General features: G+C 39.6%; 1 protein-coding gene and 1 long non-coding RNA gene across 2 annotated transcripts in view; one reads left to right on the top strand and one right to left on the bottom strand.

The window, feature by feature from the left end:
• The window catches only part of LOC122549837 (uncharacterized), a 50,516-nt gene extending 49,069 nt beyond the window's left edge, over positions 1-1,447 (bottom strand). Inside the window, exon 1 of the long non-coding RNA XR_006311677.2 lies at positions 1,295-1,447. This is a non-coding gene — a long non-coding RNA (uncharacterized LOC122549837). The remainder of the gene's footprint in view (positions 1-1,294) is intronic.
• Positions 1,448-4,109: 2,662 nt separating this feature from the next.
• On the top strand, positions 4,110-8,826 carry gngt1 (guanine nucleotide binding protein (G protein), gamma transducing activity polypeptide 1). Its single transcript, XM_043689940.2, has 3 exons — positions 4,110-4,293; positions 4,433-4,532; positions 6,404-8,826. Exons 2-3 carry the CDS (start codon positions 4,452-4,454, stop codon positions 6,527-6,529), a joined length of 207 nt encoding a protein of 68 aa, XP_043545875.1. The 5' UTR covers positions 4,110-4,293; positions 4,433-4,451; the 3' UTR covers positions 6,530-8,826.
• Positions 8,827-18,581: the final 9,755 nt, after the last annotated feature.

The following is an 18,581-nucleotide window of genomic DNA, read 5'->3' as shown; positions in this document are numbered from 1 at the left end:
CAATGGTCTGATTACCTGATTTTGTTAATTGCTTTGCAGAGAGATTTCACTGAAACAGTAGTGTTTGGGATGATGGACAGTGAAGTCCACCACTCTCTCATGAACTACTTTGCAAAAATGATATTGATTCTCAGTAATCAGTGACTATTTCTAAAAATACATTTATTTCGATTATATAGATTAAAATACCATGGATGATGTTGATGTATGCTTGCGAAAAACTATCAAGCAAAAAACTGTGCCATGAAGGAATGAATGCATTCAATTCTGGTCTCCTTCCTATCGGAAGGATGTTGTGAAAGTTTAAAGATCTCAGAAAAGATTTACAAGGATTTGCCAGGGTTGGAGGATTTGAGCTATAAGGAGAGGCTGAATAGGCTGAGACTGTTTTCCCTGGAGCGTCAGAGGCTGAAGGGTGACCTTATAGAGGTTCACAAAATTATGAGGGGCATGGATAGGATAAATAAACAAAGTCTTTCCCCTGGGATGTGGGAGTCAAGAACTAGAGGGCATAGGTTTAGGGTGAGAGAGGAAAGATATAAAAGAGACTTAAGGGGCAACTCTTTCATGCAGAGGGTGGTACGTGTATGGAATGAGCTGCCAGAGGAAGTGATGGAGACTGATACGATTGCAACATTTAAAAGGCATCTGGATGGGTATATGATTAGGAAGGGTTTAGAGGGATATGGGCCGGGTGCTGGCAGGTGGGACTAGATTGGATTGGGATATCTGGTCGGCATGGACGAGTTGGGCCGAAGGGTCCATTTCAGTGCTGTACATCACTATGACTCTATGACTCTAATGATTGTTAGTAAAATCCCTAATCACAATGTCAAGCAATTCTGCAATAACTAGGAAATTAAAACATATGTACTTTTACCAGTCGACATAATTCACAAAGGAAGTATCATTATAAGAGGTACAAGACGTATTAACCCTCCACTTATACATATACTGTGGGGAGAATTTACAGATCATTTCAGAAAAAAATTTGTAATCTTATCTCAAAAGATTAATGTGTACATATTTCATGAATAACAACCGATAAGAGAAAATTTGGGATTTTGTTTTCGTAAAACATATATCAGAGATTGTAATAAGTTACTTCAAATTGGTTAGAGCCGAAGATGGTTTTAATTCATGGCTGTGAGTGCATCACCAGAGACGCTTTATGGTACAGTTTAAAATTTAGAGTACAGATCATGACCATGATTAAGCCCATGAGGCCCCATGGGCTAATTAAATATTCAGAAAACACAAAACCATTTCTTCCCCAGTTACAAAACTCTTTTACCTTGTCGAGGATTTTCTCTTCCTCTTTCTGTCTACTTGCTTCAGCTAAACCAATCTTGGTTGTACATAGACCAGCTTCTGTTACCATATCTTCTTTGTAACAAAGACTTTCTGCATTCACACTGGCTTATCTGCTACTGACACTCGTATCTATGTTCTCGTTACCTCCAGACTTAACTATTCCAATATGTCCTCGTTTCATCCTAATCTCTGCTAGTCAATCGTATCTCATACTAATCTCCATTCGCCATCATCCCCTGTGCTTTTACATAAAGCTCACTGACAGAACGCTCGGTGCAGTCAGAGGTTCTTGGTGGAGAGACATTTTCTATTCTCTGACTCTATCAAGTTCACTTGCATCTCCTTTGCAAGAGAGGTAGAATGTAATTTCCTCCTCTGATGAGTTGAATCTTGGGCCATTCTATTTACCTGCTCTTGCTTCAGCACAGGAACATTTGGTGTGTTTTTTTTGTGTAGAACTGCGCAGCCTACCTTCTAAACCAAAATGGGAGCCAAATCTGAGTAGCTGCCTGCAAAGTTCAGGCCAGCTGATGGCTCCTTTTCACATCTGCTGGGTTCTCTTCTGCTGCTTTCTCAGGATCTCACAGAGCCCACAGACTTGTAAAGGAAATGTGAACATTTAATAATAAGCAATAATCAATGGAAAGGGTCTTCAATAAAGTGCACTTTGGCATGTTGTTAAAATTTTGAGTCAAAATTACACTACCTCAGAGCTGAAGCAAGGTAGAAATATAATGGGATTCGTGGTATTGAGGGGAAAAAGGGGGAGAAAAAAGAGACAGTCTGTGAAAGGGAGGAGGGGAGAAGAGATTACATGACAAAACTGTCATCAAATAAAAGGCTAAAAGTGGTGGTTATGATTGAGGGAAAGAAACAAGGCATTTATTCCAGAGTGTGTTTGAATGGCAGAGTAATAAAAAACTCTATCCAAAAGCAAAAACATGAGTAACAATATTAAGACCATTACATGCCAAAAAAAATCAAAATGGGGGGCAATGTTCATGATCTGAAATTGTTGACCACAGTCCAGAAAGCTGTAAAATAGCTCACTGAAACATAAGGTGCTGTTTCTTGAGCTTGTATTGATCTTCAGTGGAATGCTCCAGCAGGCTGAGGAGGGAGATATCAACATGAGAACAAGACCGTGAACCTAAACTAGTAGGCAACAAGAAGGTTGGGGTCATGTTTATGGTCTAAGTGGAGATATTTGGTAAACCATGCATTGAACCTGAGGAGAAAGTGAGGTCTGCAGATGCTGGAGATCAGAGCCGGAAATGTGTTGCTGGAAAAGCGCAGCAGGTCAGGCAGCATCCAGGGAACAGGAGAATCGACGTTTCGGGCATAACCCTTCTTCAGGAATCAGAACCTGAGGTTGATCTCCTATGTGCTTCGACATTGTGTGCAACAAATATAGCGATATTAAATTGAAAGTAAATTGCTACTTTAACTGTTAGGGATGTTAGACCCATGAATATAAGGAGAAATGAGATAAATGGAAGTGTTATGATTGTATCAGAAAGCTTCAGGGCAGGAAATGGTGTTAGACCCATGAATATAAGGAGAAATGAGATAAATGGAAGTGTTATGATTGTATCAGAAAGCTTCAGGGCAGGAAATGGGTGTTGGTGGTGATTAAGGAATGGACCAGTGTGTTGCACATGGAACAGTCCCTTTAAAACGCTGACGAGAGCAAAGGGGAAGATATATCTGGTGGTAAAATCATGTTGGAAGTGGCAGAAATGGTTGAGGATGATAATTTGAATATGGAGACTGGTGAGGTGGAAAGTGAAGACACAGGAATCCTATTGTGGTTCTGGGAACGTGCAGAAGGGGTGAGGGCACATGCAGAGGAAATGGGACAGAGAGAGCTGAGTAGCCAACAACTACTTTGGTCGTGATTGTACCAGTTTGAGGAAACTGTCGCACTTACAACACTTTCAGGTTGCAAAATGTGTTCTGTGGAGCAGCAAAGAGAGGTGAGATTGAAATACTGGGAAATGTGGAACACTCCTGCTTCTCCTGGATACACAGCAATGGCTTTACCAAAAGATTCCAGATGATTCTGTCATATGGAATCTCAGTGCAGGGGTCAAAAACAAGAGTCAGCCTCTTTATTTGCATGTTTAAGGATATCTCAAACTTATTGTGGACTGTCAGGGACACAGGGAAAAGAAATGTCCAATCTAATACTGGATTGGATGACATTCAGAATGTAGACCATTTTACAAAACAGGGACAGCTAACTCCACACTTCCTATCTTCTGTCATAGTCTGTAAACACAACATGGAAACACCTTGTTACAGAATAACACTGCATTTTTAATGTTCCATGAGAAGTTAAACTTCATCTTGGAAAGGTCAGGGTTTTTTTTAAATACCAGCCTATTACATCAATCTATTTTAAGTAATTGTGAAGATGTGTTAAACAAATTCAGAACTAATGTGAACACACTAATTGTAAATATACTTCAGTGCTGTGTATTAGGAAGTAAGGGGAATTATTGAAAGTGGTTATTATAAGTGACTGCGTGCAGTAGGTGACCCACTCCAACAGATGTATAAGAGCAGATAAATACTCCGATAACAGACTTTTGCAGCTTACCGCTACTGACGTCAGTATGATCCATTTTATTAATAAATGTAATTTTAAAATAAACAAAATGTGTGTTTACAGGAAGGCTGACGAACCGAAGGAAGGATATGTATTTTTTTTACACTGTTTCCTTTAAAAGTTGCGTATACAATTTTAGAACAATATGTTTGGCAAGGATTTTCTCCCCTTCTATTTAATGATTAAATCTGATCAAGCTTTTGACTTAATCACATTAGAAGATTAAGATATTAAGAGCCCTGTTTTAGAGGGCATTACAAAAGGTCGTACTGGTGGTGCAATCGGACTGGGGAAGTTAACGTGAGCAGCGGCCGGCGAGCCTCTCCCACAGCTCGCCAGTGAATGAGTTGTATTTACCCCGGGACAAGGTGAGCTAATCGCGCCCAACCCTTGGATCTGTTGCATTATTCGTTCGTTTGCAGTGTGTGGCGGGAATTTTGTTAAATGCTTTCAAACCAGCAATTACGTTAACAGTATTGTGAGCAAAAGTTTTTATTTGTATTTAAGACGACAATAGGAGCCCAGAATGGATGAGCTAACAGACAAAGACCGGTTGAAAATGGAGATAGAGCAACTTCGTAAAGAAATACCATTAGAGAGGATGTTGGTAAGATTTCCCGTTTCTCACCCCTTTAAAAATAAGGGGGTCGCGAATTTAAGACAGAAGGAAAGAGAACCTTCTAAATGTTATCTCTCAGGAAAAAGGGCGGCGTAGAGACTTTGAATATTCTTAAGGAGGAGATAGTTTATGGTGAGGGAAGGGGGTGAAAGGTTGGTCGGGTTGGATGAGAATACAGAATATTCAGGTCAGTCCTATGATATTGAATGATGGAACAGCCTGAGAGTTGCAAATGGCCTACTCTGCGCCTCTTTGTACACCAACATGCAAGTTGTGTTCTGAGGAAGGGTTACCAGACCTGAAACGTTAACTTTGGTTTCTCTTCATAGATGCTACCAGACCTGCTTTTCCAGCAACTTCTGTTTTTGTTTCTGATTTATAGCATCCGCAGTTCTTTCGACTTGTATTTAACACGAAAGCTATGATATTTTTCTGTTGTTGTTTTTGTGGATCAGCAGTTAATCTTTAATGTTCGCCGAGTTGGTGTTAAAATTCATTTCATTCAAAATTGCCAAACAGCATTACCGAAATCTTAATAAAGGCTATACGCTTGAAGAAGAAAATCTAATGTTTGGTATATTTTAACACTTTAATAGCTTTGGATCCACCTGATGAGTGGGAATAATGCTTGAAGTTTAAAAAATCTTTTAAGTAATTAAACATTAGCAAGACTTCAAATCAAATGTCTGATAAGTACAAAATCATAAAAAAACTGAACTGTAGAAATCAGAAACAAAAACAGAAATTGCTTGAAAAACTCAGCAAGTCTGACAGCATCTTTGGAGAGAAATCAGTTACCGTTTTTGATCCGGTGACCCTTAAACTCTGATTTCTCTACACAGATGCTGGTAGACCTATTGAGTCTGATAAGTACATTTCCAACAGAACACAGTACTCAGCATGGTGATGTACTTGTTCTTCATTAAAATAAAGGCCACTCTTAAAATTCAACCAAACTGAATCCATAATGTGTTTAATATCTTCAGTTATATCTGTAATCTAATTACACTTACTAGATGTTCACATCTAGTAAAACATAAGGCAGATAAAGGACCTGGTTATGTGCTGTTTCCATGGCTACTCCTGAAATGGTTGCTACCCTTGTGCCAAAAGTTATAACTTGAGGAAAAGCAGCACTCCATGTGAAGCATTGCTGACCAGGAGACACTCCTGCTTTTATTGCAAGGATTTGCAGCTAAATAATCAGCCACATTATGATACACCTTCCATGTCCATGAGCTCCGAGCTTCTCACTCTGAGGCAGGAGTGCTACCACAAATCCTTCCCTGAAATCCACTAAATTATTGTGAATTAACAGTAATTAGAGATAATGTAGGATCTGCTGGAAATTGTATCACTGCACTCAAAGTGTGAAACAGTAGGACAGAACTTACTAATGATGAATACTTTTTGAAAGTATTCATCAAACACTCAAAAAGACTTGACGTGATGGAAGTTGAATTAATGTTTAGGGAACAACCAGTTTTGTGAAGTCTCAGAAGGCGAGGAACAAAGTCCTCATATTAGGTCAAAATTCATTTGTGGGAGTGCCAATTGCTCTTCCTAATTCACAGTGAATGTAAATTTAGATTACTGGAAATTAAAAATAAACATAGAAAGTTTGGAAATACACTTAGCATTTGCAATGCCATTATACTCTAATAACCTTAAGGTTAGCTTTGGCAAAGATTAACCTTAGTGTACAACTGTGGAACCCAAACAGTGGGACCCATGTTTCATTGTGAATCCCATTATCAAAGTCAGGAGACAACTCTCTGCGTGTATACAATGATTGTGTTTAAATTCTACTATCAATCTATTTTACGATAGCCACTTAACTTTCTATTGAATGATTTCAGGTGTCTAAATGTGCCGAGGAACTGAAGGACTATATTGAATCACAATCTGCAGAAGATCCTTTGGTAAAGGGAATCCCTGAGGACAAAAATCCCTTCAAGGAGAAGGGTGGATGTGTCATATCATAAATCAGACAGGACTCCGATATCCTCAGGGCATCAGGGTATTTTCTAAAGTTTAGTGCCCATTAGTACAATGAAACCCAATAGATGCTAAACCTGGAAGATGGAAAAGTGCAGTCTTCTGGCATGACATCTTCAAGTTGTTCATGAATTTAAAAAGCATTTCAGCACCTGCTGCAAAATAAAATAGTTTTGGCAAATTCTACTAAGTTTGGCAAATTATTTTGGAAAAGAAAACATTTGCCAATGTATGAAGGATAATTCTTTGAGAATCACTTTAATATTACAATCTGTATATGGAACTTATTTTAAAATGAATAGTGTACATAGCCTGATAAATGTAAGGCCTGAATTGGTGTATAGAAATTTATCAAGAAAGCTATATTATTTCCCACTTCAAAAGACTTCTTGCAAAGCAATGAAATTAATAAAATTATTCTGATTCATTATTCCTGAAAACTTGTATGAATACATCAATTTAATCAACATTCCAACACTAATGACATATAATAATTGCAATGTATAAATTATATATATATATTGCAAAATCAAACTTATCATTCCTTTAGATCATTTAATACAGAGTTTAGCAGACATTTCATGGGATTGAAATTTTTTTATTAAATTCTACCATGACAAAGTTTTAATATGAGTGTTGACAAACACAATGAATGCTTGTTAATACAACAACATTTTCAAAATGGTTTTTTACCATTGTGTGATTTCCAGGAAAAAAACATGTGGTTTTCATAAAGCAATTTAAGCTTTATATTTTACAGTTCCATTTACTATGTACCTTTAATGTAAAGTAAAAGTTCTCAGGCACTTCAGACAGAAATATATAGACAATAAAAGATTGATTTGTAAGTAAGAAATTTGAAAAACCTAATGGAAAAAAATTGTTCTCAGAAGATTGTTAAATGGTACATAGTTAAGATAGAGAAACATAGGGTTTGAGGGAGACAACTGAAATAAAATAATCCAAGTAACTGAAAGATGTGATGCTAAAAGTGAAGTAAGAGGAAAGGAGCTCCATAAAATATCTCAAAAAGCAGAATCACCCAACATAAATATTAGACTGGAAAAAAATATGGCTGCCAAAGATTTAAAGACAAGACCTTAAAGTTAAAAGTGCTCGGTAGAGGGAGTACCCAACTTAAGTGGAATGGATATAATGGGTGGATGTGAAATAGCGTATTGTAGAAGCAAATATAGAAAAAGCAGTTGTAATGGTCTCATTGTTTCTGTGAATGTTAGAAACGTAGGTCATTCGAAGGATTGACCAGAACAGCTGCAGAGTTAAATGAGAGAGGTGATGCTCATTGGACTTTGTATTTAAGAGCTGGTTTGTGCAACAAGGATCATTGACTGTGGGATTAATTTTAAGAAAAGCTGGGTTCTAGGCACTGCTCCCAGGTCTGGCTAAAGAGGCCATCAACAGGTCCAGACAATTGCTCCGTGGCTGTGTTCACATTCAGGTATCCTTGAAGAGGGAGGACACAGTGTCCACTAACACTCTTGATACCTTTTGAGAGAGGTGGGCACTGCAGGGGGTGAAATGCTTTGTTTCACTCTCCTGATCCATTTTAATTTAGTTCCCTCTCTCTCTCGCTACTTTTCCCTCGCTTTTGATATTATTGCATTGTCCCTAATGTGCAGTGCTTGTAAATGTTTTGTTTAATTAGAAACACAGATGACCTGATGGTGGAGTAAAAGTTTTTAAGAAGGTTTCATGGGTGATTTGGTTTAGGTAGTAAACCAATCGGAGGTATGTGAAAGCATCTCTGGGTAGAAAAACGTTCCTGCTCCTCGGATGCTGTCTGACCTGCTGTGCTTTTCCAGCACCACTCTAATCTAGAAAAAAGAAACAGCTGTGTTCTGCAACAGAGGTGATTTGGCGATGGTTTAAGGAAAATAAAAAGTTGCTTTCTGGGGCCCAGCCAAACTTATCATCAACAGGTCCAGGCAGCAGACCATGAAGGAAGTCATAGTTCCCAACCACCTGCCTGTCTTCTGCAGTTCTTGCCCAGTTGACCTTGGAGAGGGAGCATACATTGTCCACCAAAACCTTTGGAGCTGGGTGAGCTGGGTGAGGGTTATGCATTATTGGGAGGACTTAGTGGGTCTGTATTTAAAAAAAAGCTTGGTTCAAAAGGTGCTCTTGTCGTTAAGTCATAACTTTGTGTAAGTAGTACTGTCCCTAACTCTGAGCCAAGAAATTTGGGCTCAGGCCTCAGCTACCTCAAACGTGTGATAAAACATGCCTGAAGATGTCGATGTTAATAAAATCTGGTTTAGAGACAGATGGAGGCTGTGGTGCATTATTTCTCCACCAACTCCATTTTGATTTAGATTCCTCTTTCTTTTATTATTGTGACAATGCTCCTGATTTGGTCATTAGATATTCAGGTAATTAAGTTATGGGCTCTTAAAATTTTTAAAAACACTTATTTCCTGTTGGTTTTTATTCTAAAAAAGAGTTGGATTCCACCCAAGCAGAGAGTTGGCATCTGTACAAGAAAGGGTCCAGAGAGAAAGGTGGAACCTGGTGTCCATGTTAAACTATAGGTTTACAATAAAACTTGTATGTCACTGAAAGTTTTTTGCTGCCTAATTCTCTATATGAATATCATTTATAAAGTATTTTCTGTTCTAATTGATTACAGGAGCAATTCCAAGGAATTGTAAGGTTGAGAAATTTACACTATCATTCAGGAAAGGGGAAAAGGTAAAACTAAGTAAGTGCAGGTCAGTCAGCCTAACCAGAGAAGAGATTATTAAAAGCTGTCATCAGTGACAAAATAAACATTAATTTAGAAACAGGGATAATCACAGAGAGCCAGCTTGGATTTGCTAAAAAAAATCTAGTTAATTTATTTAAACTATTTGATAAGCAAACATGGAAGTTTGATTGAGGTAGTGCAGTATATGTTTTAAACACGGATTTTCAGGAGTTTGTGACAAAATGCCACATAGAATGCTTACTTAAGACTATAGAAACCTGTGAAATTAAGGGAAAGGTTGTGTTGCGGAAACAAAACTAGATCAACTGCAGGAAGCAAAGTGAGAAGTCACACAACAACAGGTTTATTTGAAATCACAAGCTTTCAGAGCATGACTTCATCTGACAAAAGAGCAGCACTCCAAAAGTGTGTGATTTCAAATTACTGTTGAACTATAACCTAGTGTCATATGACTTCTGATCTGGTCCACCCCAGTTCAATACCGGCACCTCCACATCATCGGTGATATGTGAGTTTGGGAAGTGGTTTGCAGTGGTGTTCTTTGAGGATCTGTCTTGAACCTATTACTCAACTTTACAACCAAGGAAGCAAAGGTAAGGTTGTAGGCATTTTCATGCAGGCAGTAGTATTACAAAGTTTGTAGATGGTAATAAGTTTGACAAAGTAATAATTCACAATGAGAATTGCTGCATTTTCAGGGTGCCATAGGATTGTGAAATGGGCTGAGGTATGGTAAATGGAGTTCAATCAGGAGCAGTGTGAAGTGATAAACTTTGGGAGTATAAATGTTGAAAGGCAGTTTACCATAAATAGCATGGCTTTGAAAAGTGAAGATGAGTATATACAATTCCTTCAAGGTAGCAGAGGAAGTTACTAAGGTTGGTAGTGGATGGGTTATTTGAGTTATTAGATAGAGGAATAATACAAAAGAGTAAAGTGACCAGACTAGAAATGCATTGATAGAATTTGGGGTCAAGAAAAGAACAGCCAATTAGGTGTTTTTGAAATGTAGTCACTGCTCACCTGATGAGTATAAAATGGAAAGTTTCAGTTTCTAGTTTCCTTTTAGCAAAGTTTATAAATATAGCAGCATGAAAAATGGAAGCATGAGTAGGCTGTTTGGCCCTTCGAGCCTGCTCTGCCATTCAATCTGATCACAGTTGATCTTTCAATCCAGGAGCCTGTTCCCATTTTCTCCCCATACCCTTCAAACACTTTACCCTAAGAACTATATCTAGCTCCTTCATGGAAACATTCGATGTTTTGGATTCAACTGCTTTCTGTAGCAGAGAATTCCATAGGCTCACCACTCTTTGGGTGAAGAAACTTCATCTCAGTCCTTAATGGCCTACCCAGTATCCTTAGGCTATGACCTCTGGTCTGGACTAGTTTATTTATTTTGCCTGGTTTATTTGTTTATTCCATTAAACCTGGTGGTAGGGCATACAACATAATGGGGGTGGTCTTAGCTGGTGTGCATAAATCACCTGGACCAGATGGACTATACCCCTGAGTTCTAAGGGAGAAAGCTGAAGAGATAATGGAGGCATTAGTGGTGATCTTTCAGGAATCACTAGAATCTGGGAGGGTCCCATGAGAATTGGAAAATTGCTAACATGACACCTCTGTTTAAAAAGTGAGTAAGGCAAAAGATGGAAGGTTACAGACTGATTGGCCTAATCTCAGTCGTGGGCGTTGTGACGGATGAGATTTCTGAATAAATGGAAGTGTAAGGTAAAATAGGGCAAAGTCAGCATGGTTTCATCAAGCGGACATCATGCCTGATAAATCTGCGAGAATTCTTGAAGAAAGTAATGAGTAGGTTGGACCAAGGATAGCCAATGGATGTTTTCGACCTGGACTTCAAGAAGGCCTTTGACAAGGTGTAGCACAGGAGGCTACTGAGTAAGATAAGGGCCCATGGTGTCAGAGGCAAGGTGCTAGCATGGATAGAAGCTTAGCTGTCTGACAGAAAGCAGAAACTGGAGATAAAAGGTCATTCTCAGAATGGAAGCCGGTGACAAGGTGTGTTCCAGAAGGCTCGGTGTTGGGAACCACAACTTTTCACTTTATACATTAACAATCTAGATGAAGGAACTGAGGGTATTCTGGCTATGTTTGGAGGTGATACAAAAATAAGTAGAGGGAGAAGTTGTATTGAGGAGGCGGGGAGACTGCAGATGGATTTGGACAGGTTAGGATAGTGGCTTACTGTGTTCCTCCAGCCTCCTGCTTGTCTACCTAGGTTAGGAGAGTGAGCAAGAAGTGACAGCTGAAGTACAACGTGGGAAAATGTAAGGTCATGCTCTTTGGTATGGATTATTTTCTAAATGGGGAGAAAATTCAGAAGTCTGAAGTGCAAAGAAACTTGGGAGTTCTAGTCCAAGATTCTCTCAAGGTAAACTTCCAGGTTGAGTCAGTAGTTGGGAAGGCAAATGCAACAAGGCATTTATTTTGAGAGAACTTGATTATAAAAGTAGGGACACACTTTTGAAGCTGTCTAAGTCTCTGGTCAGACCGCATCTGGAGTATTTTGCACAATTTTGGGCCCTATATCTCAGGGAGGATGTACTGGCCCTGGACAGTGTTCAGAGGAGGTTCATGAGAATGGTCCCATGAATGAAAAGGTTAACATTTGAGGAACATTTGAGGGCTCTGGGTTTATACTCAATGGAGTTTAGAGGAATTGGGCGGGGGGGGGGGGAGGGGGGGTGCGGTGGGGGGATCTAATTTAATACACAGAGTATTGAATGGCCTGGACAGAGTAGATGTTGGGAAGATGTTTATATTGGTAGGAGAGACTAGAATCCGAGGGCATTGCCTTAGAGTAAAGAGAAGACTTTTAGAATGGAGGTAAGGAGAAACTCAGAGAGTGGTGAATCTGTGGAATTCATCGCCACAGAAGGCTGTGGAGGCCAGGTCATTGAGTACACAGGATACTTAAGACTGAGTTGGATGGGTTCTTGAATATCACGGTTGTGGGGAGAAAGTGGAAGAATGGGGTTGCAAATGGCGGAGCAGACTCAATGGGTTAAATGGCCTAATTTCAGCTCCTGTCTTATGACCTTATGGTCTTATGGAACTTATGTGGGCAGCACGGTGGCACCGTGGTTAGCACTGCTGCCTCACAGCGCCGGAGACCCGGGTTCAATTCCCGCCTCAGGCAACTGACTGTGTGGAGTTTGCACGTTCTCCCCGTGTCTGCGTGGGTTTCCTCCGGGTGCTCCGGTTTCCTCCCACAGTCCAAAGATGTGCAGGTCAGGTGAACTGGCCATGCTAAATTGCCCGTAGTGTTAGGTAAGAGGTAAATGTAGGGGTATGGGTGGGTTGTGCTTCGGCGGGTCGGTGTGGACTTGTTGGGCTGAAGGGCCTGTTTCCACACTGTAATGTAATGTAATCTAATCTAATCAAAAATGACAATGAGGACTGAATAAAATGAGGAACCAGTGCTCAGTCAGGAATATGATGCACAAAGGGTAGGATGGATTCCTTTTTATACATTTTCCAGGCTCCAATAATTGGTGGTCGTTCTTTTATCTACTTGCCAGTATTCTGTAATTTGCAAACACTTTAGCTGATTAATAATTCATTGACTTATTAAATAACATTTACACAGACATGACAGGGTTTTGATGTGTTGAGCTTGCAATAAATGGGAATTTGTGGAATGCACCACATAATTGCAATAAGTGTCTACAGCTTGCGCAACCTAGATTCAGGGTTGCTGAGCTGAAGTTTGAGTTTCATACCTTGTGGAGTGTCAGACAGTGAGTTGGTCACTTTGTTCCATGTGGAAAACATGACACCCTTAGTTTAGGTAGAGCGTCACAGCAGTGATGGGCATTATTCAGGGGAGGAGCTGACTGTGACAGTGAGTCCGGCAGAAGATAGTGATACAGAAGAATCCACCCTTGACTTTGGCCAACAGGTATGAAGTATTTTATAGCTCTGATGATGTAGACAAGGATATCAGGGTGAATGAACAAACTGACCATGGCATCATGGTGCAAGAAGCCACTAAATTAAGGGAAGCATAACGATTATGATAGTGATGGAGGGTGAATAGATTTTGTCTCCTACAGCTGTAACCAGGAATTCCAAAGCTGGTATTGACTGCTTGGTATCAAGTTTATGAACATATTTCCATGGCTGGCGATAAACTTAGAAAGGGAGAGAGAGCATACAGTTGTTGTGGTCCACATAGGAACCAATGGCACCACTAGAACCAAGAATTATATTATGCTGACAAAATATGAGAAGTTAGAATTCAAATTGAATTGGAGAATATTATGGGTAACCATCTCTAGATTGAGCCACAAAATTTGCATGGGTCAAGTAGATTAGAAAAAGAAACATGTTGGAAGATGATAGGAAAACGTACTCACCAGGCTCAGATGAGTTTTTGGCAATTTGCTTCACTAGGCATTGGATTGCCCTTTAAGTTGGGGAAGTGGTGAATGATGAGGTGGAACATTCAGGTAAAGATAAACGTCAAAGTATCAGAAAGTGTAGCACTGCATGTACAAGCAGAGTAGAACAGGAAGGACAGAGAGTTGAACAGTAATTATACATCAGCGAGCGCAGGCCATACACAGTATGATAATAAAGAATTTAAAATAAAGGCTCTTTATCTGAATGAGCAAAGTATCTGCAATACTGTAAGATAAATAAATCAATGGCACAAGTAAAGATAACTAGATCTAATAGGTATTATTAAGAGATTGTTATATGATGAATAAAGTTGGGGAATGAATATTACAGGGTACATATTATTTCAAGAAGATAGGCAAAATAACAAAGGATGAAGAATAGCCCTGATAATAAATGCTGACATAAGAACAGTAGAGAAAAAGGAATAGGGCGAATGACAAGTCAGAAAATAGTAGCATGAATAGTTTACGGTTCCAATAATAGTATTTATATCATTGGATAGAGCATTAGCAAAAAATTATTGAAGTGAGTAAAACAAGCAATGTACTAATTATGAGGACTTTAATCTTCATTTAGACTTGGGCAATGAAATTTGACAGAATATATTGAAGTTGCAATTGTAGAGTACTTTCATGACAATTTCCTAAAACAATACATAGTGGGACTAACGGTATTATCTCTAGACTATTATTCTGGGACCCTGGTTTAAATACCAACATGGCAGATGATGAAGTTTGAATTCAGTAAAAATTGGGAATTGAGAGTCTAATGATGACCATGACAGAATTGTCAATTGTTGGGAAAACCTATCTGGTTTATGAATGTCCTTTAGGGAAGGAAACTGCCATCCTCACTAGATGTGATGCATATGTGACTCCAGAGCCATAGCAATATGGTTGACTCTTAATTACTCTCTGGGTAATTCGAGCGAGGCAATAAATGCAGGCTCAGCCAGTGATGTTCAAATCCTATGAATGAATACAAAGAAACGTCTAGCATTGTGCAGTGATGTAAGGTTAATTAGTAATCTCATGTTTAAAGATCTTCTGGGAAACAGTGATCATAATGCAATGGAACTTCATCTCAAATTTCAAAGCAATATACTCCAATTAGAAACGTCATTCAGTTGCAGCATTTCATTTAGATCCTCAGGACTTACTGCTTTTCATCAGTTACCATGATTACCTGGTTCCACTGTCTTTGCAAAATTTGTCCATAGGATGTCATAAGACCATAAGATCATAAGACATAGGAGCAGAAGTAAGGACCATCGAGTCCACTCTGCCATTCAATCATGGCTGATGGGCATTTCAATTCCACTTACCCGCATTCTCCCCGCAGCCCTTAATTCTTTGTGACATCAAGAATTTATCAATCTCTGCCTTGAAGATATTTAGCGTCCCAGCCTCCACTGCACTCTGCGGCAATGAATTCCACAGGCCCACCACTCTCTGGCTGAAGAAATGTCTCCGCATTTCTGTTCTGAACTTACCTCCTCTAATTCTAAGGCTGTGTCCACGGGTCCTAGTCTCCTCGCCTAACAGAAACAATTTCCTAGCGTCCACCCTCTCCAAGCCATGTATTATCTTGTAAGTTTCTATTAGATCTCCCCTTAATCTTCTAAACTCCAATGAATGCAAACCCAGGATCCTCAGCCATTCCTCATATGTTAGACCTACCATTTCAGGGATCATCCGTGTGAATCTCCGCTGGACACGCTCCAGTGCCAGTATGTCCTTCCTGAGGTGTGGGACCAAAACTGGACACAGTACTCCAAATGGGGCCTAACTAGAGCTTTAAAACACAGCAGGCGTAGATCCCCTTGAGAGTAGATCTTGTCTTTTTTCCTATTCACCTCCTGAATCTTACTTCCTGTGCAGGGTCACTCTCATATTCTGCTATACTTCGATCTTTCTCAGGTCAGAATCAATTTAAATCCAGCATCTACGCCAGCTAAGCCATTCCTGCAGAAGGGCTTATGCCCAAAACGCCGATTCCCCTGCTCCTCGGATGCTGCCTGGCCTGCTGTGTTTTTCAGCACCACATTTTTCAACTCTACGCCAGCTATACTGTATTCCCCATTAAAATGTGCAGGCTAGCTAAGACTCATGTTGGCCTCTTACAATATTACACCTATATTCAGCCATGCAGCTGCTCAGCAGACTGTATACGACAATAATTTAGAGTGGCAGCATCAGAAAGGTTGTGTGATGCCTACATCAAAAACAAATGTCACATGGTAATCTCATAACACAATCCTTGGACTCATTTTAAATTTTACATCAATATTCCTTTTCTGAAAAACCCTCCCTCAACCATTCTATCCATTCCATCTTAGTGATTACCACCCTATCTCCAACTTTTATCAAACCCTTAAGCATGTTGCTGCTTCCTAGACTTGGACTCTTCTGTCCCATGACTCTTTGTAGTGTTCAGTTATTACCCTTTCTCTAGGAGCAAATCAGCCATAACAAAAGTCTCAAATTACATTTTTTGTGACTGTAATCACAGCAATTTATTCCTCAACTAATCTTTAAACTTTCTACAGCATTTCAAGTGTTTGGCCATGCCATTTGACAATACTATAATCCAACTTTTTTCATGCACGATTACCTCAAAGTCAAGGTCTTCACCACATTATTATTTCCAGTGCCCCACTATTACTATTCATTTATTCCTCATTTTCACATTATACTGCCTTTTAGTGACATTATCCTCAGGTGTGATATACCAATATGTTGAGAACCTGCCGATCTATTATTGCCTTTGGCTGTGTTGTTGAAGTGATTGCCTTGATTGAGTTCTATATTTTTATTTTATTAAACAAATTACAAAACAGTTTACAAAAAACATTAACAGCTGTACACAAAAGACAGCAGTTTTACAAGGGAGAGGAGCAGCAAAGCTAGGCCCCAAACCCTACCGTTCAACCATTTTACAGGGCGAGGAGGACAAACCTCAAATCCCAGTTCCACATGTGACAAGACAGTGACAATGACATTTGTACATTAGACAATACCGTTACATACAAAAGTGCAGACAATACAGACCCAGCAAGCCCCCGCCCCTCCCACCTTCCGACCACTCTAAGGCAGCCCGCCCCTACCCACCTTCCGGTTCTCGGTCCACCCCATGCCCCTTCCAGTTTTGATTGAGTTCTAAGTCAAAGAGATGCGCAAAAGCCCACATGTATCCTATTAAGTCTCTGAACCATCGTCAGTTCCTGATAGGCTCAAGGATAGTTGTTCTAAAGGTGTTTGTTAATTAATCTAATCAATATCCCCAGTAAAAGTGGACAAGAAGCCAGAAGGTGGGTAGCCGTCCTCAGCGCTGTCACCCCGGGCAGGTACCGGGGCGGGCTGCCCCAGAGGTGGTCGGAAGATGCTGAGGGTGGTTAGTGAAGCCGGAAGGTGGGTAGGCTGTCCTGACTGCTGTCACCCTGGGCGGGTACCGGGGCGGGCTGTCTTAGAGGTGGTCGAAAGGTGTGTCAGGGCGGACTGAGAACTGGAAGGGGCATGGGGTGGACCGAGAACCGGAAGGTGGGTAGGGGCGGGCTGCCTTAGAGTGGTCGGAAGGTGGGAGGGATGGGGGCTTGCTGGGTCTGTATTGTCTGCACTTTTGTATGTAACAGTACTGTCTAATGTACAACTGTCATTGCTGTTGTCTCTTTATATCTTTGTGAAACTGGGATTTGAGGTTTGTCCTCATGTCCCTGTAAACTGTTTGAATGGTAGGGTTTGGGGCCTGGCTTTGCTGCTCCTCTCCCTTGTAAAATTGCTGTCTCTTGTATGCAGCTGTAAATGTAACTGTTTGTTGTAAACTGTTTTTGTAATTTGTTTAATAAAATAAAATATAAATAGGAAAAAAAAAGTGGACAAGATTCCCGCATCAGGCCCTTCCCATCCCAGTAGATAGTTTTCCCACTGTTACGTATTATGTACCATGTTTCCCACCTGATTTTCCCAGCATCCCCTCTACCACCATTCCTTTACCAGAACTTCTAATATTCTAAATTTAATCACCACTATGAATGATGTCAATGCAGAGCTGTGTTTTTATTGATAATGTTAAGAACTTAAATCATTGCATGGTACCAATTATTCCTTTGCAGGTTAATATCTTATCACTGTTGATAGTAGAAGAGCTTATCATCCTGTCCAGTATTTCCTCTGAAAAAAATACATTCATTATTTCTTCACTATTTAATCAATTATTTAGGAAGTATCATTAATAATGACTGTTAATTTTCTTCATGCTTAAGTATCTGGCATATAAAAATTATTGTGGATGGTGAATTCCCATTTAGTAAGTGTTGAAGATAAATTAAAATGAATAGGAACCAACCCAAATACTACAACATAGGCACATTAATAACATTTAAAACATACATCTGATTAGAATTTCAAATTGTGACCTTGACTGTCCCTAAAAAAATGGAAAGGACTATACTGCAAATTAAAAACAAAGAATTTGCTCAGAATGAAAATATGAGGGATTAGTGTCCAAGCCAATGAAAACAGGAATCAATGATAAGGGAAGATGTCCGGTCCGGCCCAGTAACAATAGTTCAAATCAAAAGTTGACTTTTCAGAATTGAGGGATACGAAAATGCGCAGAAATGAACAAACTTAGAAATATTTTGTGAATAGATACAGCTACAAACAACTATCAAAAAAGGAGCACAATAATATTTTCATGTTTAAAGTATTTTGTTTGTGTAATTCCTCCACGTTTTCCACAGAATTTTGAAACTGAAAACCAAATTGCTAAATTGTCTTCACAGATTGACAAATTGCAGAATCTTTAGGTTTCTGTTATCAGGTCAATGAGAAATACAGTTACACCACTAAAAGTAAACTCTGGGGCATTCTGGAGATCTGGAT

The sequence above is a fragment of the Chiloscyllium plagiosum genome, unplaced genomic scaffold, assembly GCF_037043375.1.
Source record: "Chiloscyllium plagiosum isolate Xiang-an unplaced genomic scaffold, Cpla_swu_hap1 HiC_scaffold_5, whole genome shotgun sequence".
Taxonomy (NCBI): domain Eukaryota; kingdom Metazoa; phylum Chordata; class Chondrichthyes; order Orectolobiformes; family Hemiscylliidae; genus Chiloscyllium; species Chiloscyllium plagiosum.
This window is presented reverse-complemented; position numbering and strand designations above follow the sequence as displayed.

Bases quoted from the DNA above. Each gene is read 5' to 3' on its own strand.
- gngt1 (XM_043689940.2), top strand. From the start codon at position 4,452: ATGGATGAGCTAACAGACAAAGACCGGTTGAAAATGGAGATAGAGCAA. The intron at 4,533-6,403 runs GTAAGATTTCCC...GAATGATTTCAG, and splicing joins TACCATTAGAGAGGATGTTG to GTGTCTAAATGTGCCGAGGA.